At 39.9% G+C, this 23,654-nt stretch overlaps 3 protein-coding genes across 3 annotated transcripts in view; 1 reads left to right on the top strand and 2 right to left on the bottom strand.

Annotated features, from left to right (window-relative positions):
- Nucleotides 1–13,737: 13,737 nt before the first annotated feature.
- cntd1 (cyclin N-terminal domain containing 1) lies at nt 13,738–19,887 on the bottom strand (the record flags this gene model as incomplete). The annotated part of the gene is made up of 7 exons (XM_080049661.1): nt 13,738–13,857; nt 14,060–14,156; nt 15,141–15,285; nt 15,413–15,575; nt 17,376–17,547; nt 18,422–18,497; nt 19,716–19,887. The coding sequence occupies 7 exons, from the start codon at nt 19,885–19,887 to the stop codon at nt 13,738–13,740; spliced, it is 945 nt and encodes a 314-aa protein (XP_079905787.1).
- A 392-nt stretch (nt 19,888–20,279) lies between these two features.
- On the top strand, nt 20,280–21,879 carry coa3a (cytochrome C oxidase assembly factor 3a). Its single transcript, XM_080048878.1, has 2 exons — nt 20,280–20,497; nt 21,248–21,879. Exons 1-2 carry the CDS (start codon nt 20,299–20,301, stop codon nt 21,349–21,351), a joined length of 303 nt encoding a protein of 100 aa, XP_079905004.1. The 5' UTR covers nt 20,280–20,298; the 3' UTR covers nt 21,352–21,879.
- Nucleotides 21,880–21,938: 59 nt separating this feature from the next.
- The window catches only part of wnk4a (WNK lysine deficient protein kinase 4a), a 56,140-nt gene continuing 54,424 nt past the window's right edge, over nt 21,939–23,654 (bottom strand). The window contains 1 exon segment of the mRNA XM_080048884.1: nt 21,939–23,601. Coding sequence (XP_079905010.1) covers nt 23,599–23,601 — 3 coding nt within the window. The 3' untranslated portion in view covers nt 21,939–23,598.

The following is a 23,654-nucleotide window of genomic DNA, read 5'->3' as shown; positions in this document are numbered from 1 at the left end:
TTGATGCTGTGTGCTGTTTTGTTTTTTGGTTGTGATGCTGGTTTCTTCTTGAAAAAGGTGTATAATACTATATCTCACTCCCTTTGGAAATGGAACAGGCAACAACGTGTACAAGAAATACAAAGCAGTGTATTCTCCCCAGGACTTTTTTGTGGAATCTATTTTGGTTGGGTCCCCGTATAAAACAGCACACATTTAAAATACTGCCACAATATTCTCGTGGTTTTGTTGAAAGCATTCACAAAAGCCACGGAAATCTACATGAAGCCGTATTAAATAATCCACCAGAACGACCTCAATTGTGTGAGGATCAACTGCGGAAACTGAGGGCAGATTCCTTCCTATAACACAAACATCAAACTCTTTTCATCCAGGCAAAGGGGTGGGTGTGTGTGTGTGTGTGTGTGCGTGTGTGTGTGTGTGTGTGTGTGTGCATGTGTGCGTGTCTGTGTGCATGTTTGTGTGTGTGTAAGACACAGTCAAAATGTACCCATCACAACTCAATAAACGCAGCAGACTCGAGGCAGCATACAGGAGACAAAAGGGTTTACAAACAGCAGCTAACCCGCAGCCCAGATCAAAGGGCCCCGGCTTACCTCTCGCTTCCGTTCTCTAAGAAGAAAGAATGAGGCACTGACTGGGATGACACGCCTTTTTTCTCATCATTATCATACAATCAAAAAGGGGCCACACACACACACACAGTCACACACACACACACACAGAAGTGAGGGGACAAGCCTGCGGAGAATCTGTCCCTCATTAAAGGGGTTCAGTGCACCGCCGTCTCCTCCAAATGAGGCAATTTCAGAGTCTTTTACGGCCTATCAGCACTATCTTTATCCACAGATTTCTCAACATGCTACTGGTGTTTCCCTGGAATAGCTGAATGTTCTAGTAGTATACAGTGTTTAATAATGCCTTTGCTTTGGTCCTATTTGCGTTGCATTTTTAATATGACCGCCCGGCCTTGCCCACTCTACTCTTGGGGCTTCGATTGGAGTTACTGGGTTAACGAGGAAATAAATTATGACTAAAATATCAATTCTAATTCTATTTACTCTGCAGTTTTTTTTTCTCTGAAGTGATGATTATGCTATTCATACTACAGCACCCACACACACACACACCTATATGCATTAAAAAAAACAAAAAGCCAAGCATTTTTTTCCAATTGGGCTGGCCCTGCTTTTTCCATGACTGCTTTTTCCTGATTAAAACCACATAAAAAGCGCCATTTCCCACAGCGCACCCGTAGAAATGAATCAAAGCACCCCAGAGGACGACACCTTTAGTCCCCCGTACAGGAAACCATCTCCTCATTTTCTGAGCTGATACGATTCAGAGAGCGACACCCCGCCTGGCGCTGTCTGTCTGTCTGTCTGTCTGTCTGTCTGTCTGTCTGTCTGTCTGTCTGTCTGTCTGCCTGCCTGCCTGCCTGTCTGTCTGTCTGTCTTAGTCATGGATGCACACCAAAAAAAGAGTTGTTTTCATCTCATTAAACTTGTTCATATCTGAGGGAGCAGTTAAACACTCCTGTTGTGCAGTTAGAAGCTTCTTAATTAACTTCAACCACTTTAGAGAATACAAAGTGCAGTCTCAGATGTACATTTGGTACCAGTGTCGGTTGTGTTTAAACTGTCTATAAAATGGCTACAGCATGGTGGATACACTTCAAAAGGAAAAAGCTTAAACTTCACAAAATCAATCTAGAATTTGCAAAACATTATGTTTGTTGTGCTGTCATGCGCCTTCCTGATGTACCACTTTTCCCTCAACATGACTCTTTCTATCTTGCCTAATCCTGATTTAGTCTGTGATTTTAAACATTTTCCAAGAATGACTTTCAATAAGCCACAGATTTAAAAAAACATGCTTGAATATTTCATCTGTGGGATTAGGTCAAAAGAATGGCGGGAATGCTAAAAACAGGAGGTTTCCTGGTCAGGTCAAAGTGAGCTCCACCTCTTGTGTTGCATTGTATTGTCTAATGGAGAATCTCGTCATTTGTATATTTGTTTTTCCATGCCATCTAAAACGATATGTAGAAAGTGTTTGTTTTTTTTGGATCTGCAGGACCACATCATTTGTAAGTGTCTTCAAAAACCAGGAAAATCTATTTTGTGACGTGACAACACTATAGTTACAGTACGGTTTGGTTAAAGCTAAGAATACAACTTGGTTAAGGCTTAGGTAAACATCTCAATTTAGTCTTGAAAATGTCTTCTTTTTTTAAGGTTTAGGGGGACCTTCGTTGTCATGGCTCCAATAATAAATAAGTGGTTCAAGGTTAGGGAACAATCTTTTAACAACACTGACTTTCAGATGGAAAAAAGGAAACAAAACAAGCCTCCATGTTTTGTTTACCCGTCCACCCCATTGTTTGACGAGCACTTATACTGAGATGACTGATGCGGGGAGGTTTTCTTGGGGATGGGAGGACATGACACGGACTCCCAGACAATTACAGAGGCTCGGTGTCAAATGACAAGTCGAGATATTTTTGGCGAATGGTTTTACATTACATTTTTGTTTGCCATTGTCGTGGTGGCATTGCAAAATATCTGGATGTAACCGAACACACAAGTGAGATACCCAATGGAATGAGACAAACATACCAATGCAAAATAGCTTTGTTCAATGGTATTAACATATTTAGTTTGGCTTTCGAGGGGACATGTGATTCTAACTTCTCTATGTTGTATTGTATGCGCCAATATATACCAAGAAAATTCATTTTTTGTGAAAACTTGCATCTTTGGCAATAGAGCTGATTCTGATTCAGAATTCTTTACCTAGACGCAAACTGAGATGACATGTTCTGTGTAAATTTGAAGGAAAAATTACTTCAATAAATACTGAGATAACGATTTTGCGTCACATTTTATCAGGTGCAAATACTGGCATGGAGAGGACTTTAAGAGCATAGAGTGCCACTGCCTACATTACTTTACTGTCAGTTTTGATTAAAAGGATTTAAGGCATGTTTTATTCATACTGTTACATTACCTAAGTACAGTGTTAAAGCGAGGGCTGTCTTCTGTCAGCTTTAAGTTTCTAGAGGAATCCTTGGCCCCCTTTTCCTGGAGCAGAATCGTTTTGTTTTGACCTTTGGCCCTTCGGTGAGCGTGACAGGAGGGACTGTGTTGGCTCGGACTGTGGAAAACAAGGCCTTGTCACTAAAGACCCACCCCCCCCCCCCCCCCCACACACACACACACACACACACACACACACACACTTACACTCACACACACACACACACACACACACACACACACACACACACACACACACACAAAGAGATAAGCAATGAAAGAATCCAAAAAGAAAAGTCAAGGGCTGGTCTACCAAAAACTGAAAAAACAGCATGATCTCATAATGGCAAGGCTCCACACTGTGAACTAACACAAGTGTGTCAGGAGGAGCCGGGGAGCGCGAGGGAGAGAAGCAACACACCAGCGCATGTCACTGAAGTGATGAGAGAACGCTTTGAGGATGCCTGTCTTTTATCTGCGCCGAGCCAAGCTGAGAACTGACAACTAAGAACTTGGAGGGGGGAAGAAGAAAAAAAAGGAAAGAAAAAGAAGAAGTACAGATACTGAGACAGCAGTCATCATCTCCAGCCTCATACAAAAACCATGAGAGCTGTGGCGCCCAAATCTTACTAGTCTGCAGTCCCTTTTTCTGTGTGATAAATGCTTCATCACATTCAATTTTTTTTTAAAGGCATAGCTTGAAATTGCAGGCTTGTTTGTAAGCTGTGCTCTAAAAAAAAATGGCACCTTTTCTTTTCAGTGACAGTTTTTGCCACTTCAAATCTGTACTCCCTTTGATCACAGCTACATAACCTAGAAACACACCTTAAAAAAAACCATCTCATATCATTCCCCCGAGCATCAAAAGCAGACTTAACCATGTAAAGTGTTAAATGAGTGATCATAGAGAAATAAGCATTTTCCCCTTCCAAACAACAGGGCATTTACCGGGACAGATTAACAGCCTTTGTTGAAACGTACTATTACCACACTACGTCCCTGTTCGGAGAAGGACCAGATGTCAGATAATAAGGCAGTGCAGAGTGAGGTAGGCGCTGGCCTCAAGCCACTGAACAAGTAACAACAGCTTCTTCCATATAATCCTCTTCACTTCATGGACAGATTGTTGTCTGGGTGGGCAACTGTCAACCCCCCCCCCCCCCCCCCCCCCCTCCCCCCTTTACACACTTTGAATATGTTGAATATAGGTTACACACTTCACATAGGAGGATATGCATGAGTGTCGCCCCTATATTTAACCTGCAGTATATTCACCATACAAGGCAACTATGCATTTGTAGAAACAGAAAAACCATGACACTCAGCAATGAATTGCTTTCAAAATGAGATCTGCAAATGTTGTGGTAGCTTTCCTTGGTCTTAAAACAATAGCCTATGAATGATAATCAACAATAGAGAAAAACATACAACAATGTGTGGCTCGGTTCTAAAATGAAAGTCAAACATAGCCTAATGCCTATACATTACGCATAATACATTACACATGTTGCAGTGCGCTGGCAAAACAGGCTTGTTAGTGTGCACAAAGGACCCGGCTAAGTCTATCTCATTAAACACTACTGGGGGTGATTATTGGCTTAGCTGGCTGGCTGGGCTTTGCTTATGAGCAGCGGCGAGATAAAAGCATTATAGGATAGATTGGGCTGCTGCAGGAGTATGACACCTTAAACACACACACAATAGGCTGTATCTAATGTGTAATTAAATAAACTTTAAAAGGAAGAACATTTTGAAATAGCAGAAGTTGCAGTATAAAATAAGAATATATTACCTTTTCGTATAGACTTGAACCTTTGTTGTTTTTTCTGGCCAGTTTTGTCATAACATCCGTGCCGCCTGTCAAGTCTCTACTACTGCAGCAGTAGCGCTCAGTGCGGCTCCTCAATCCAAATCACCCGAGCGAGCGGTGTAGCCTCCGACTGCTGCACGTTCCCAATCGGTCCGAAATAGCCTGCGCGAGGAGGAGTGACTCTGAAAATAACTGCACCGATCAAAGCGGCAGCATAATATACAGTCCCAATGCAGAAGACACAGTCACAGTAGTAGCGACACCCATGGGTGTACGAGGCGGGAGCAAGCACGGTGGTCTGCAGCAGGTAGCAGCAGTGACTGACGGCTAGTTCTTCTCGCCCGCCAAACGTGTCAAGCTCCGGGGCTCATTCACAACTAAAGTCATGTGTCTGTTAGTGTGAGTGTGTGTATGTGCTGCTGCAGTGAGAGCCAGTCGGTGCCCAGTGCCACGCAGCGCCGCAACATAGAGCACTCACTGCTGACCTGCCTATCACTGGGGGGTCAAGCCCGTGGAATCTATCAAATATGATACTTCCGGTGTGACATTTTCAAAATAAAACAGCTGCAATTTGAAACGTCTGCTGGGAGGGCAATGTGTAAAGCCCGCAAATTAACAACAGAAATATAGCCTACCAACAATATTCATCATGAGCATAAAGAAAATAAAAATATTTTTATTGATTACGTTTTTAACATTAACACAGTCTTATTTAAACCTGCAGTGTGTAGAATTTTGGGATTTTTTTCATAGCAGACTTGGTAGAAAATAATTATAATATCCATAAATACGTTTAATTTAGTGTATTATAGCTGAAAAAAAACTTTAGATTTTTTTCCCCCTTAGAAAGGGTCTCTTATATCTCCATATTTCTCCATACCATGGACCAAGGCATGGGCGCCGCCATGTTGGAAGCGTCATGGTTGGAATGTCATCAGGTGCATTGTTTAGAATTTAGAATTGTTCTTGTCGTTGAAGGCCATTGTAGCTTCTGTTATTATTCGAAAGGGGTGGGGTTACCAGGGGAGCATTTCATTCTAGAACTTTCAAGAATTTTCTGGAACTTTCTTGATGATGTCATATTACACACTGCACCTTTAAAGGTCACCTATTATGCAAAAATGTCAACATAAATATATGTCCCTGGTGTGGGGAGATTACAAAAGTATGAGGAAAAAACAACCCTCTCTTTTTCTCCACATTCTCTTTTCTGAAAACCTGTTCAAAAACCCCAGTCAGTTTTCTCTCCCCTTATGACCTCATAAAAGGAGAAGCCTAGTCCCCATTACCCAACTTAGATCTACCTCCACGCTCCACCTGATAAGCGCACTCACAGATCCCCCAGCCGTTGGATTCAGGGCCAATCAGAGCAGACAGGGGTTTTGGAAGGTGGGCCTGAAAGAGACTAAGAGATAACATTTCAGACAGTTTCAGCAATGGCACTGTGAGAAATACAAAGTTTTTTTTTTGGACACTACACCATGAGAACAGTTAGTAGAAACCCAATTTACAGTTTTGAATCTGAAAATAAGCATAATAGGTTACCTTTAAACTATTTATCTTTTTATTATCTTCTGCAGCTGAAACCACAGGCACACACAGAGAGCACAGGGAGAAATAATGTACAGTGGGGGCGCACGGCAGGCTTAATGAATAATTTATGACCAAAGAAGGCACTAATACCTAAATCATTCATAATTATTCAAGAGAAACAAGGTCGATGCCAATCAAATTTCCATTCCTCTCCTCGTGGCATTTGACATTTTCCAATGATGGATGGAGAAGAAGTTGGCCAGTGTCAGCCATTATCCTGACCTCTCCGTCCATCAGTCAATAAAATTACAGGCCTGGCTATCAGGCAGATAGTTACAATCAGGGCTGTTGCATGGGGTCAAATTAACTCTACAAATTGCTTGATTGTGGCATACAAGGTAAATGGCCCTCAGCTGACCTAAATATGTAAAGGCATCAATTTAATCAAGGTCAATCATAATCAAATTCACAGACATATTTTATTTTATATTGATCAGTTGTGGTTGTTGTTCTTATGACTGGTGATAAACATTTGCATGGCTTTTTTTTATTTACCACAACATAAGTGCTGATTCATACTGATTATTAAGCAAAGAATAATGTGCTTATCTGGCATTTGCAGCGATACTACTTATCCTATTATCGTGTGATAAATTCCCAATCAATATTCAGATATGAACGGAAGAGCCAGAATCATTCATTTCAGTTGCCTCTGTAAAGTGACTTTAGGGGTCATTTTATGAGGTTTATGCAGAAGGCAACACCTTTTTTTAAAGTATATTTTGAGATCTATAGATTCAAGATTCAAAGTTGTTATCGTCATGTGCACAATAAGAACAAGTTCTCAGTCATACAATGAAATGAAGAGGACCTTTTATTTGTATAACTTGTCCTACACAACCTGTCAAAAAACTGCATGAAGATAAGTTGGACAATTTTTATGACTGGCAGTAACAAACAATTAGCTAAATCTTAATTACTCCCTATGCGATCAACAACTTCCATTCCGGTAACTTTATTGTGTTGTAATATGTGTATTTTTACTATAAATTCTCACTTAATTTTGGTCAAGCTTTTCAATTAATTATTTTGCATGTAGGAGGAAGATGTTCTCTATTAAAGCTAAATAAGTATGATGTGAAAGCGTATAACCCTAATTCACCGGTATTAACAGATAAAGTAATCCCTTGCGACCACATTCGATACTTGCCAGGAATATGACATGCCAACTTCATACATCACGGTTTGTAAGCGATCATGTAACCAAATATATCCTCCAGTTGGCAGTCATACTGTAATAAATCTCGCTAAAGGACATATTTGTACTTTCTCTCTGCAAATGGTAATGAGAAATTCCCCGAGGGAGGCCCTTGGAAACTGGCTGTGGTGCAGGGTTCCTGTCACAAATGTGTGTGTCTGTGTGTGTGTGTGTGTGTGTGTGTGTGTGTGTGTGTGTGTGTGTGTGTGTGTGTGTGTGTGTGTGTGTGTGTGTGTGTGTGTGTGTGTGTGTGTGTGTGTGTGACGGACGAGGTGGTAGCAGATAGCCAAGTGTTTGAGCCCCCACCCTAGCCCTGTGGAAACACACATGCTACAACTGGCAATGAATCAAATCCTGCCGTAGCTTCCTCTATACCTTCATCTCTACTTCTCTCCCAATATAAAGACTATAGCCTATAGGCCTATATATAGGACAGCGTGCATCTGCTCTTCCTTCAACAGACTGCACGGGGAGATGACTGAGATTAACACAGGATTGCAGGAGATCAGCAGTGTTGTGGGGAGCCAGAGAAGTAAGGGAGCGACTCAATTAAGTCTGGCCCGGGATCTTCAACTAATCTATTGAAGCTCTATTAGCTTCTCAAGGGTGTATGATGGTGTTGTGGGTATCACTATCTTTTAGATTATGCCAATGCCAGACTGAAGGATCACAGACAGAGTTTATGTTTTATTAATTAACCTATATATAGGCCTACAATAGTTCTTATTACAATCATGCCAATATATCTTAGGCCTATTGAATTGAATTGCGGTGATGAGGGAGGAGTAGGCCTATAATTAAGTGCAGTAACTCAAGTACAGTAGCCTACTTACAATTTTCAAGTATAGGCCTACTTGTACTGAGGATTACAATGATTTGCCATTTTATAGCCTCCTCACACTCCATATAATTTCAGAGACAATAATTTATGGAAATGCTTTAGTCTAATTATTTTTTTTTAATAAAAAAAAAGATTTTCTGTTTACTCAAATAGCCTACTAAGTCTAGGTAATTCCAGAGACACTGATCTGTCAGAGTTCTCTCTTTTTCTCAGAGTTTTAGTTAGTGGTCCCTTTTAGTAGGGACTATTATTATCTGTGTATTTGACAGAAAAACACGAAATGTCCGAACATACAGCTGCAACAGTAACAATAGCAACAGTTGCTAGGGGGGCTGATTTCTGATTTGATAAGTTAATCATAAAAAAAAAAGAAAATCAGTAGGAGTTTATTGTCCAGAATGATGACAAACGAAAATGTATTGTCCAAATAAAAAGAGTGTAAACTGAAGATTTAGCAAGAAAAGAAAAAAAAGAACATCGCAAAGTTGTTCTTTACATCTTTACGGCAGAGTGTCACTGAATACAATCCCCATGGAAACGGGTGACTTGAACGACAACACAGTCGGGGGGTGTTTATCCAGCTGCGGCTAAACTTCACATCATCCTGTAACTACCTTCATCTCTATCGTCGATCCGTCTAAAGAGTGAGTCGACGGTGTTTTAGCCTATTCGGTGTTAGGTTGGGTGTTGAAACCATTTTTTCCTCATATTTAAACACAAAAAAGGGTCAGGTTTTAATTGTATTTTCAACTAGAAAATACAATAGGGAATTATTTCCCCTAACTGGTGTGGACGATGTATGCACAATTAAAGCTCTCTCTTTAAAGTATCATTGTGTATTTTGAATTTAAGGAACCAAAAGATTATTTTAGTCACTTCTAAATTAACCATTGACAAGAATATCCAACTTTCCTCCAACAATAAACAATATGAAGCCTACACAATATAGGCCTAATATTATAATAGCATTTCTGAAAACATTTGAAATTCAATCTGCAATGATATTTTTTCATAAATTCAAAATGTTTATCTAAAAAAAACAAAAAAGGAAAGGATACAAACCGTGTTTAGCCTACTGGTGTAACAATTTGTGGATAACTGCAAGGCTGAGGTTGTAACATTACCTTGGCTTTGTGGCTGCAAAGTATATACGTAGTAGCAAGCAATCTACCACACACAGTCAATACACCTGACAGTATACAGGTGTTTCAAGTGATTGTTTCGCATCTGAGCCGGCACATTTCCTCCCACAGCAGCAGCAGCAGCAGCTATCTGCCATCTGTTCTGTGTGTAATTATGTCCCAGCCACTGTAAACTAAACTACTTTGTGTTACAGTGTTGCACCTGAAAACCAGGAGCGACAGCGCGATGACAACCTAAGCAGCGGTGCATATGTTTGAGGTGCAAACGAAACAACTAGATATGGCCCATCAGGTACTGGAAGTTGCAAAACATAATTCAGCAGACAACCATTGTCCTTGCTATAACTGTCTGATAATGCCTCTTACTTTGCAGGATCAAAGATCAGATAGAGAGGAGGTAGACACAGAGATGACACAGGGGAGTTTTGGCTCGCAGACACCATCGCAGTCAAAATCAGCTGCAATGAAGGCCTCAAAGGTAACAACTGTAACGTGTGTCAAAATCAGTGAATATCTCCTCAAAATCTGCTTCCTGCCCGTACTGTGCGTACTGAAAATAAATCCGGTGTTTGAATACAAAAATTAGGCTCTGTAAACGGGTATGTTGCTAGCCAAATTGCCCCCCTCTGTTGACATATTTGTTTACATATCAGTTTACAGAGCCTAGGCTGTGTATCAACACTGATTTATTTTCAGTGCATACACAGTACGGACAGGTATCCGAATCGTGAGAAGATATTCCCTGATTTTGAAAAAAAAAAAATTTGAGAACAGAATTGCTGACTCCACCTTTAAACCAATACGAGTGTACTGTTATAAATGCATTACACCACCAGCTGTGGAACACACTCACAGCACAGCATATTACCACATTTTCACTATAGAAACATCAAAACACCCATATTACTTAATTCAGCTTTCAAAGACACTCCTTAAACCTCTGTGCTTGCCCCATGCAGCCGTTCCCCTGCTGCTGTGGGAAAAGTGCCTTGTCTGCTCCGGGGGGCCCGAGCAATAAAGGCTCCGTGTCCTGCCTCCCAGCCATCTCCAGTGGGAGCCAGAGCATGACTGCTGCAGAGCTGGCTGGGACTTCAAAGATTCCCCACAGATCCAGATGTAAGTTTTTTTTTTCCATGATACATTTTTTTTTAGCGCTGCAGGTTGTAGCAAGCAGGATGTGACCGGACAGTTTTCTCACTACCTGGTGTGTAGTGTGTGTGTGTGTGTAGTGTGTGAGTGTGTGGGTATGTGTGTGTGTTTAAGACATTAATTTTATAGCTTCTTCTTTGCTATTTCATAATATTATCTGTTATTTGATCTCCGCTGTGTTTTTATAAATGCAAGATGATATGTTTGTTTTTCTTCCTTTTCCAAGGCAATAAAGAACACCCTGGAAGGTATCACAACAAGCTCAGGCCTGCGCATGTGACGGGCCGGTTATTGAACGGATCCACTCACGAGGACGCAAGCGAAACACACACGGAGGAGATGGTAGCAGACCCTGAGCACGAGGCTCTGGACAACTTCCTGACAGAAAGGCCTGCCACCCCATTCCCATTCCTTTCCACATTTGCGGATTACATAATATCCAGTGAATCGGAATCTGAAGAGGAGGAGGAGGAGGAAGTAGGTGATGACATATTGGCCCCCTGGCAGGACACACGCGGAGAGAGTGACACAATCACCTTGCCAAGGTCGTTCACCAGTAGCCTCTCTCCCAGCACTTACTGCCTACGTGGCCTGCAGTCTTTCACCTCACAGCCAAGCACGTCAACAGCTTCCGGTGGGGCACTTGTTTGTAGCGATGATGAATGCAGCAGTGTCAATTCTCTTCCAGAGCAAACAAGGGAATGTCAAGGGACACCAATGGCACCTAGAACTGACAGATTGAATATGGGCTGTTTGGGTGTGAGGCTATACCCCTCTAGGGTTCGGATAAGCCTGTCCTACTCACCCGCGACCAGCTTTATCAACTGGGAGGAAGGCATTGCTGAAGAGGATGAAACAAGTACCGGTACTGACACATTGCAGTGTCCGAATGAGACCCTGGATTCAAGTGCCAATGGAGAGTTGGATGGTCTGAATGTGCATGATGGGGGGAGGTTCGGTGATATCGGAGAGATAACGCGGGTTGAAGAATGTCAAGCAGCGCATGAAGGAGCTACCGGTGTCCAAAACACTGAGTCGATAAAAGACTGCAGCAAAGAGGTTGTTGTATGCAGGCACAAACAAAGGTGATGATATGAGGAATAGTTTTAAAGCTACACACACACACACACACACACAAAACATAAATTGCATATGTATGTATTTCTTTTATAATTTTTGTTATTGCACACACACACACACACACACACGCACGCACGCACACACACACACACGCACGCACGCACGCACACACACACACACACACACGCACGCACACACACACACACACACAATCGGCATTCAAACGTATTAATAATCAAATTTCTCAAAGACATTATCCCGCTTTAGATATGTATAAACTGCGATGGATATAGGATGTTGTGAGTCACTGATATTGTGTGATCTCCTGCTCTCTGTAGGTTATTGCTGGAGTCATCTAATGACGAGGAGAAGGACTTGTGTCGGATATGCCACGATGGAGATTGCTCACCGACCAACCCGCTCATATCACCCTGCCTGTGTTCAGGAAGTATGCAGTTCATTCACCTCAACTGCCTCAAGAGATGGGTCCAGATAAAAATACAGTCAGGTCAGTAGAGAGCTGATTTTGATCAATTTAATTTGCCATGATCTGATATACGCTAGGCAGTTATACACTATTCAACTTCTCAATTAAGTTCACTGCAATATATTTTTCTGAATACTGTATCCACTTTTCCAGGGTCAGGGCTCTACCTTGTCAATAGATGTGAGCTTTGTTTGGGGGGACTCAAAGTGGATCCAGACACATTTGACTTGTACGAACATTACAGATTACATCACGAAGACGATGAGGTAAACTGAGCTTGAATCGCCCAGTAGACAGGATTTCAAAAAAATAATCACTTTTTTTTTCACTCCTTTTTCAATTCTTTATAAAAAAAAAGAGTTGCTTGCAGAATTATATCAGTACTTTTTTATGACAGCAATTTTTTCTTTTTTTATAGGGGGAATTCAGTGAACTGTACAGTCTGCGAGAAGCAGCTGCAGTGTTGCATGCCTTCTCGTCGGTGCTCACGGGAGGTATGATGCCAGTTATGACGCCTTTCAGCCCAGTACCCAGGGTAACTATACGCTCTTGAATCTCTGTTTCACATATTAACTCAACATGCAGTTGTACAGAATAAACTGTAGGTTGACCCAACGAGTATTTCATAGTTAGCCCTGCAGCAGTTATTATGAGCACTCAGACATTTGGAGATTAGTAACCTGAACACAAAATGTTGGACTTACATTGTGGAGCCACTGTGCCACCATGACATTCCCAGAGGCTCAATGGTCACCACTTTATATAGATTGATATTCACCATCAAGTGTTTTGATATGTGAGGGTAATTGCCTGAACTATAAAACATATTATTACCTAGATAAATTATTACATTAAAGTTATGATTGATTTAATAAAGTCATAATTTCGTCCCAATTTTGAAGAAGTACCAAATTAAAAGATTTTTTCCCCCTCCAGGTTTCACACATTCTTGAATTACTTCTACAATAAACTGAAGAAAATGAAAAAAATGAAAATGGGTGGTTTCAAATGTGGTTATTAATTGTGTCCTCAGATCCGGATATTGCCGATAATCCCCTACCTAATAAGACTGAGATTAAGAAGGATCAGACAGAGGAGCATCTCACCAGAGTTACCTGCCACGTGACATTCAGCCGTGCTCCATTTCCTTTTCTGGGCTAATGTGGCACTGAACACACGAGTATGACAATAAACCAACAATGCATCTGATTTAAGCAAACACATTAATTTGGTAAAGGCAATGTAAAAACAGTGAAGAAATACAGTGGAAGTATTTTAGTAAATGGACGTTGCTTTCTTTTAATAAAGTTATTTCATTAGGTATACAATACATTTTCTACACCAAGAAAAACAAACAACAGATTATAAAGCAATACACAATATGTTCAGTATTCACAATTCAAGTAGATGTTGTTAGTACAGGGCTACTGGTTTTAAAAATGTGTTTAAACGTCACACGAGCAAAATCGTTGATGCTCCTCTTTGAGATTCCAGTGATGTGACTGAGTTCTCCCACCGCCTGCAAAGCATCATAAGAAAGACTACATCAACAAAACAGTTTGTGTGGTAAGTATGGGTGACAGCTTAATAAATACACTGACATTAACTTAACATGGATAGAATAGATGACTTGATATGCTTTGACATTTAAAAGACTGAAATCAAACACTATTGTAAATGCAATTAATATTTGAATGGTTAGAAATCATAAAGTGTTTCACCTTCTTCCATTTTCTGACATAGAGGATGAATGTAGCCACGGCGATGACACCAACACCAAGAAGCATGCAGTCTTCAGTCACTGTCACAAACTTTTCTCTGTGTAGAAAAAGGCTTAATTTGGTTATAAAGCAGTTCTAATAACTAAGTACTTTTTATTTTAACAATGGATTCTATGGTTCTGAACTGCATTGTTTTGGATCACTCTCATAGTAACTTATGGTATGGTAACTTTATCTATACTCCAGGGTATTTTCATTTTGCAACAAGAAGATTACATTGTAGCATCCAATCGCAAAACAAACTGCAACCTAACACAGCACATATTAAAACCTGCTCATACAAGAAAAGAAAAAAAACGTTCCCCTAATCAGAACACATTACACGCAGAGAAATAAAGAAAACACTCATAAATAATTAAATGAATAACCTCTGGAATAAAACCAGGATACAAGGCGGTATTAAACCAAATGAAAAGTGCTATAAGTGACTAAATAACATTAATTATCTGCTATAATCATTACCTTTTGTTTAGCTAGTTTTGCACCTTGGGACTAAAACCTCTGTCCGGAGGGGAGAAGCTGAAATAAGTGTTATGTAAAGGCAAACGCAGGCCGCTGCTTTCAAATAAAATGCTATAAAAACATATGAGTAGTTAGCCGCCAATATTTAAAGCTGAACTATAAGGAGAATGGATATTTGACTTACAATTATCAGGTGGCAAGAGACACAACAAATTAATGTTAATCTTGGATGTGTACATATAGGCATCTGTTTGCTAATAAGTTTGCCTTTTCAATTTAAAAAGTGTCAATGTTGTGTTCATATCTTGTTTCTGCTGCCTCCAAGTGGACAAAGAAATTCTGTCAAATGTAGTTTAATTCACCCACCCAACCATGTACTCAGTCATAATATTAATATCTCTTGAGTATATATGCGTAACATGAGAAACCCAAACAACAGACAGTTCCCAGGTGGTTGTAGTCTAGTAGTCAACTAACAAACCAGCTACTTGTCCATTCTACCATCACAGATAGCAGCTGTCAGGAATCATAACATGTATCTTAAAGACAAACCTAATACCTCTGTTCTGTGGTAGGGCTGTCACACTGCGTGGTGGTCACTAACAAGGCCTCGTAGATGGCGCTGCGCTGGAGGCTGATGAACTGGAGAACATTATGGCACAGGGGAAGAAGACGCTCCACGGGGAGGGACGGCTCATTGTGTCCTACAAAGGCACACCCCTTTCAAAGTCACTTTACAGCTGTACAGTTCTTGGACTTAATATTGCACGTTTTTGGTACATCATAATACTTTACATTAGGGTTCTATGTGTTTAAATATTGAAATCGTACCGAGCACCTCCAGAAGGATTTCCACATAGGTCAGTGGGTTCGGGGGATTAAGCCTGAATTCGAGCCCTTTTAAGACTATCAGCTCCGATTCCATGACAGTCTCCTTGGAAACAGTGTGGCCCATTGAGTGCAGAAAGCGGACAGCAGTGTTGCTGTCGATTATCTAGAGAAAAATGATAGGAGATTATTATACTTTGAACTATAGTTCTGACTTGACGTCCATTTAAATTTAAGCCAGCAGGACGCCATGAGACTTTAAACATGCACATGTCTTCTTACCTTGAGGCTAGTTTAATTGCAGGTCTGGATAAAGATGAGATGAATTTATCTCTATAACTATGTAAGTGTACAGTATGCAGTGTTTCCCCTACCATTGTACAGGCCTGGCGGGGCCGCCAGGCCAACGGGACCCCCCGCCAGGCCAACAGCAGCCTAACTTAAAAAAAAAATAATAATAAAAAAAAAAAAATTATTATCAATTTTTCATTGATTCCGTAATAATAATATGCGAGCGTCTGCGCGGCACTGTCGGTCTACCCCTCGTGTGCGCCTGTCTTTACAACCTCTCGTTTGATCATCCCATCAGCTGATCTGTGTGTCTGCGTGTGTGTATGTGTGTCTGCGCGCGGCGCGATGCACGTGTGTATTCGGTGCGGGTGCGCACTTGTTAAAACACGGAAGCCAATGAGCAGGAGCATGACTAGCAAGCAAACGTTGAACTAGTGGCGAAAATAAAACCAGCGCCTGCTCTATGGAGATACTAAGGACTCAGTAACAGGGACGTTGAACAGGAAAAAGTGCTGCGCAAAGTTTAGAAAGTTAAAATCGCTACGTCGCCGTGGCAACACAACCAATCTGTATCAACAGCTGAGAGCGCTGAAAAAAACGGCATGCACTCGTTTCAGTAAGTTTACAAAAGTGCCACACTGCTACTGCCTTTGACATTCTTCTCAGAAAAGCATTCATTTATTTTCAAGGGACATATTAATTTATTTATTGTTTTAACTGTCAAGTTATCTTGAAAACAGCAGGCTATTGTAGGCCTACAAGCTTTATGTTTTTGTATTTTCAATGCTACTTTATTTGTATGTTTTAAATTGAGAAATAGGCTAGATGAAATATAATGGTCGGAATAGGGAATTTGCCTTATGTAGCACACATGTTGATAGGCTAATCATGATGTGTAGCCTATGTTAATTCATTTATTTTCAACAAGGCTATTTGCATTAAAAAAAAATAAAGAACATTTTTCAATAGGCTAGCTTCAAGGTGAGGTGATTCAGATTATTCCAGAAATGAGTCTAAACAGGACCTGTCTATATTAGATCTTAGTGTTTATTGTTTTTTTATTGAAATCCATGTGTTTTTCTTCAATAGTTTACGTGGCTTGTGTCTCCAAATTATTACAGAAAATAGTTATAGGCAGGGCATATGTTGTTTACAGAGCACAGAATTAATCAGATTTCGCCTCTCAAAGTGCACCAGATTGATGCATTTAACTTTAAAAAGGATAAGGTTTCTTCTGCAGGGGCATGCCCCCAGACCCCCCTAGAATGTCCATTCTCACCCAGCAGGATCTAAAAATCCTGTGAGAAACACCACATGTACAAACGTACTGAATGTGAAAGCATAACCCTATGCCCTCATTTTTAACAGGCTGTCAAAAGAGGCTCATCCCAAATGGGGTTCGTTTTGGTCAATTTCTTCTAGAAATTTGGTACGCACGCGGCACGCATACTCTTTATCAGCTCTTACCACCGGGCCTAAAAAAAATTCTAGGGGAAACACTGGTATGGACCCATGCTAATTGTAAATCAAAAAGGGCTTAAAATGAGAAAAAGAAAAGTACTCTGTGAATTCAAAGTATCAAAGAAACACCAATAAACAAAAAAAGAGACACATGCATTGAAAAAATGATGGCTCCAACTAATATAATACTAACTGTACACATTTCAGAACCTACATGACTGTGCAGAGACAGTTTGCTTGCCAGCTGGATGCAGGAGAAAACGATTAGCGGGAATTTCTCCTTGAGCTTGTCAGACAGAAGGTCCTCGTAACTTTTTGGTGAAGCAGCAGCTGCACCTCCAGGCGTGGGCGACGTCAACAGATCTGTAATGTGGTTGACCATGTACCTACGGGAGAGAATAATACACATTAAAAGGTGGAGTCAGTGATTCTGGAGAAGCCTTGTTGTCGAAATCACTTTTAGTCAAAATCAGTTGATATCTCCTCACATGTTCGCTACCCGTCCATAGTTTGTGCGCTGAAAAAAAATGTGTTATTAATACACAACCTCGGTTCTGTAAACTGGTATGTCAAAAAAAGTGTAAGAAAACAAAGGTGCCCCACCGTAGCTAGCAACATGTCCGTTTATAGAGCCAAGGCTGTGCATTAACACAGATTTTTTTTCAGCGCCCACACCGTACAGACAGGTAGGGGAGTGTGAGGAGATATTTACTGATTTTGACAAAAAACTCATTTTGACAACAAGCATTCTCCAGAATCGCTGACTCCACCTTTAAGGCACGGCTAAAAGCAATAACATAGGTTGCGTTCCGAATCGCATACTCTTTCTTTTTTCTATTCTACATACTACATCCGACGATAAAAAGAATCTAGTTAGGATGCAGTAGGCATACTATTGGGACATACTTTTCTCTCTTATTTCATCATAACATTGCGCCTTGATCTTGCCTCTTGCTTTTATATCCGTCGCATCCCCGTTTGTTTTCATATGGAGGCTTCGTCGATGTTACGTCACTTCACGTGCGCATTGGATTGTGGGTCAGAATCGCCCAAATAGGATGCACTTTTCAACACTAACAATCTTGGCCGCATGAAGTAGGACATCCGGGTACTTCTAACCATCCTAAATCTGGCCACAAGAATCGGGACATCCTAAATCTTTTTTCTACATACTATATAGTAGAAAGTATGCGATTCGGAACGCAACCATAGTGTGTGTGTGGCAGGGAAAGGCAAACATGCTGCTTCTTCATACTGTACCTTTGAACAAATTCAATGGCATGGTATCCAGCCAGGGGATCAAGACTTAGTTCTTTGGTGATCATGAAGATGTATTCTAAGAGAAAAAAATGTAGAGAACAAAGAAAAAAAGAAGAACTTTTCTTAGTGGAAGAATGAGCGCAGTATGTTGGGACAGAGCTGATGAACTACAGTCAAATAAAAGCACATTTTTAGAGAAGGAATCTGTAAAGCCGTATCATTCAGCATCAAAAGGGCAGTAACAGTGACACAAGAAGAGATCATGCAGTACGGAGAAATGGGATCAATAAAATGAAATAGAAGCCATTACGCTCCAGGTGTTATTGATTATTCAATGTCATTTATGAGCTCTCGGCAGCACTGCTAATTGAACATATTTGAAATGAAAAACTATAAATAGTTTGCATAATTTATTAATCTTCCTCTAGATGCGGAGATCAAATAGCACAGAGGCCTAGAGGGTCCAATTATAACAGGAGAAGAAAATCTTCTGCGTCATTGTGAGTGAAGAATATAGATTTGAAATGTCAATGTTCCTTTATACTTACTTGATCATATAGACTGTATATAAAAGGGCATGACATAGAAAACTGTGCAAATAAACCATTAAACAGTTCATTTTTAATGTTATCTTATCAGAAAATGTAATAAATAAATGCATTGTGTTCATAAATAATGGCTAATTATGTATTTAAAACAGGCTAAATTGAATGGAATATAATTGACCTCTATAATAATAACACAGTTCACACATCCAGGTGTATGAAATATTTCAGAGGAATGACAGGGTTTGAGGCTAACATAGTCATCTACAGTACAGTTAAGTTGATCCCACCTGCTGTAACTCTACTAATAAAAGCCTTTTAGCCTATGTAGGCTACCATAATTGAAAATATGGTAAGATGTACAGTTTCCCATTATGTTTTCAATTTATCCCATAGTTAAGAACACCTGCAGCAACACTATTAATTAAGCGGAACAGTAAGTATCCTGCAATAATTACTCATTTACCTAGCTGTATGCTAATTGTCACAGCTGTGTGAGATAGATAGACAGATAGACAGATAGATAGATAGATAGATAGATAGATAGATAGATAGATAGATAGATAGATAGATAGATAGATAGATAGATAGATAGATAGATAGATAGATAGATAGATAGATAGATAGATAGATATTATTCATAATAAAATTACTTCGGCTTCCTAATTATTTAAAACTGGCAAAAGTATCGATAAAAACAAGCAACATAACATGTATTGGCTGTCTAAGTTATAATGAACGTTACTCACCCACTAGTCTTGTATCTTTGAAGCTTCCGGTACATTTTGATAAACTGCTGAGGTTATCTTTGTTCCTTTTGTTGAGATTAACCAAGAAATCTGACAGTAGGTCGAAAGACGCTTCACGAAATTTAAAAGTTATGGTACTTTTGGTCGGAGAACGAAAATATCTTTTTGCCATTTATGTTAAACTGACTTACTAGCTAACGGTTGAAATCTGTAACGTCACTTGTACACAAAAACAAAGTGAACAATAAGGAATTTGTTCACTTGTAGTCAAAAGTAATTCAGAAAACTAACATTAAGTCTTGCCTGAAGCTTGTATTTTCCGGAAGATGGCGCTATTCTCGCTGTTTTCACCCAAGGAAAGCGTCAACGTCTCTACCTAGGAATCATGGGGTAGGAACTATAGTTGCTACCCGGGCTAACCGGAAATAACACAAGCAGCGTAGATCTCATAACACACTGATGTGCTGCTCACGTCGCTCTTGAACGGCGCAGTGCCAGCAGATCTTTTATAACGCTTTTATAGCAGCTTTTAAGAGTCTCGATATTATAACAACCTTTCCGGGTGTCACACAGACAGGCAGACATGGCTGACAAGATACCGAAGGAGACCTCCGATGCCCCCTTCGCAACCAGGATAGACATGGCCAAACCGGGTCTGTCCGTCGAACAGCAGCATTTCATCCGGCAGGTTGAGCTGGCTCAGTGGAAGAAGAAGACACAGAAGCTAAGGACACGAAACGCGGTGACAGGGATCGCCATCGGAGCGCTCGTGCTCGGGATTTGTATCTTTTGCCCATGCGCACTAGGCGTTAACACAAGGTGAACTATGTAACGTTTAGCTTAGCATGCTAACGTCACTGCAGGGATAACCACGTTTAAAGTACATTTATCTCAATGTCTGGTGTTTTAAATGTAATTGTCAGCAATATAATTTAGCTGGCTGAAAGTTTATGCTTATGTTTACAAAGTTTCGTATTCATTGGGTGCAAACCATAGACTGGAGCTAACATGGCATGTTAGCCAGGTAGTGTTCGTTATGCTAAATAACACTGAGGTTAGGTTACATTTTGCTTTCGGTTTCATTGATTAGAATACATTTACCGAAGTTAATGCTCCAAAGGAAGTCTGCCTGATGCTTTCGCAGTGTTTGATCAAATTATTTTAACGCATTATGTTAAATATAAGATGACACAATGAATAGGGTACACTATTTGCTTAACATTACAACATCAAAGGATGTCTATTTTTTTATATTAAAAAAACAGCTCCCAGTATAATGTAGCACAACAGTTTCAATAAAACAGGACATGATAACCTTCATAACGCTTGAACTATTGAAGGGCTGCTTCAGCATCTTTTGTTAGACAACCTCAAAGTGTTCACAGTTCATACAGACGGCTAAATGTTGTTGTCAAGCATTTATAAATACATGTCTGACACGTTGACTGCATTGTTCACTTGTCATCTAGGCTAATGTTTGTTATAGTTTTTGTGCTTGCTGTCATTTGCCTTGACCACTTGCTCCCTGCCAGACGGCTACACGTTTTACTCCGTCTCCCAGGAGAAGATCATGGATGAAATGGATGCTGAGGCCAAAAGTGCAAGAGCGCAGCAACCAAAAACTGGTGCCAACTGAGATGCATTCAACCAGACTGTGTGTCTGTACCATATTACTGCACTTACTTTGAAAGAAAAGGGACTTGTGTCGTGGACTCTGATGCCACTCATTGATATTCCACCGCTGGAAGCTGTCTCTTCATGTTGAGACAGCGCTCGACTTTGTTTTGATTTGTGAAGGGTTAATTGTGTGGGTTTTTTGCTGCCGGCTTCAAACTAGATGTGTCTTGATTTTTATTGAGTTTGCCTGTCGGTGGGAAAAGAATAATCCATTGACCTTAACATGACCTTTCAATGCTATCCAGAAGGCTCAGACTGTAGAGTATAATTGCAACCCAAGATTCCAACCCTGATCATGTGATGTACATATAGTACAAATGGGAATAAATCTGATACTAAAAACTACAGCGGCCTTTTAACAGCGGAGAATGCCTGTGACACATGGATCAACCTGTTGAAACATATTTATGTTGATAAAGTGAATATTTGTAAAATAAAACAATCTAATGTATTTCATTTTCTAAACCCAATTATTATGTCTGTGAAACTACAAGGTTATACACTGCGTGAACAAAGTAAAAGATGACAAAAAGAGATGTGAAGATGTACAATTGCATTTCTTTTATTTTTGTTCAAAATGTGATATAATATGGAGTCTGATCTAGCCACCAAAATCTTGAGTAAAAATATAAAATAAGACATTGTAAGGGAAAGGCACAGATTCAGCATGGCAGGGCAGCAGCAGCAGCTTCAGAAAAGCAAAAAAAAAAAACATTTATATATTTACATTCAAAATTTTAGAAACGTCTTTGAATATATTATGAACTTTGGAAAAAAAATTCTTAAAAGGGGTTCCACTGTTTAGAAACTTCAGTGTGTGTTGTGGACATTTCATAAGGCAACAGCTACACATTCACAGCTTTGGACTGTTCTCTATCCCATAATGTAGTAACTATTTCAAACTGGTGGAGTGTAGATCATAATGTGAAATATTGTTAATCAAACATAAACTGAAGAACAGTCTCAACCTCCCTTATGGAAAACATAAAATTGTTTCAGAACACAGTTTTATCCACAAATGTGTTAAATGATAGAGAACTAAAGTACAATTTACTAAAGTGCACGAGGTGCTTGATCTATATGGTACACGCAGAAAAATAGGATTTTTTGCTCGAGCAAGAATTAAGGTTTAGTTTACGCATAATAACTTGTAAACACATGATCTAAAAATGCACTTCTATTTATATACACAATGTACAATCAACGGGGAAGAAGCCAGTAGTCTAAAACCTATGGATTATTTTCACAAACTAATCAACACAAATAAATCATTTGTTTTCTAAACCAGCTATAGTCTTTGAAAATAGTGAAAAATAGATTTGCTTTCTACATGCCAACATATATAATATAGTATTTGTACAACTTTCCGCTATAGCATTGTCACCTTCATGTGGATGTATTGATCAAAGTTAAACTTGAATTTAGGTAATTCTATCAAGCGTCAAACCACTAAAGATGTTCTAAAAAAATAAGCTTCCATTGAACGTATTTGTATAAATCCGAGTGTACTGAGTGTGCAGTCAGCAGACATTAACAACAGCTATCAAATCAAGACAGATAGATCCTAAATTTGCAATGCGAAAACCTTCAGAGTAAAAAGTGTTGGTTCACATTTCTGTGTGCTCAGATTGATTAAACGGCAGTGAATCAGACACGCAGTAAAACAGTAACTAACTATCATCATTCTGGGTCAAAGTCGTAGTTTAAAGTGCCACCGCAGCTCCAAAAAAAAACATAACAAAAAATACACCCTGCGGCACTTTGTACAATCGTTTGACTGCGTTAATGCAACAAAAAAGCTCAGAAAAATTATTTAAAACAACTTAACGATATGATGTTTTGCAGGTTAGCGTGCATTGAACCATTTGGGTCTGACGGTTTATATACAACAGAGCAAAAATAATAAATGAACTTGTCATATTTTTAACATGAACCAGACTGAATTTCACCAGGTCTGATGAAAGGCCTGTGAAGCGGATGTTACAGTTCCTGTGTGAAATCCAGCTTTATATTGATGACAGTCCGTATGTATTATGAGGTAAAATGACCACTGGCAAAAAGAGGGAAGCAGTTTGCTGATTGGGTGTGTGTGTGTGCCAGTGAAAAGAGTTAAAGCGATCCTTCTCCTACGGGACGGCCCAAAGCACTGCAGTCACACGTCAGCTGAGGTAGTCCACATTTTACAGCGTGCTTGGCTGAGAGATTCTTACTAGGAATAAATGACAAAAAAAAGTTACGTAAAGTAAGAAAAAAAGCTCTTTT

This window comes from Ammodytes marinus, assembly GCF_949987685.1.
Source record: "Ammodytes marinus genome assembly, chromosome: 20".
Lineage (NCBI taxonomy): Eukaryota > Metazoa > Chordata > Actinopteri > Uranoscopiformes > Ammodytidae > Ammodytes > Ammodytes marinus.
The sequence above is the reverse complement of the archived record's forward strand: the minus strand, read 5'-3'. Positions and strand labels throughout refer to the sequence as shown.

Coding starts and splice junctions, on each gene's coding strand:
- coa3a (XM_080048878.1), top strand. CDS start 20,299: ATGGCTGACAAGATACCGAAGGAGACCTCCGATGCCCCCTTCGCAACC. Junction 20,498..21,247: donor AGCGCTCGTGCTCGGGATTT/GTATCTTTTGCC, acceptor GCTCCCTGCCAG/ACGGCTACACGTTTTACTCC.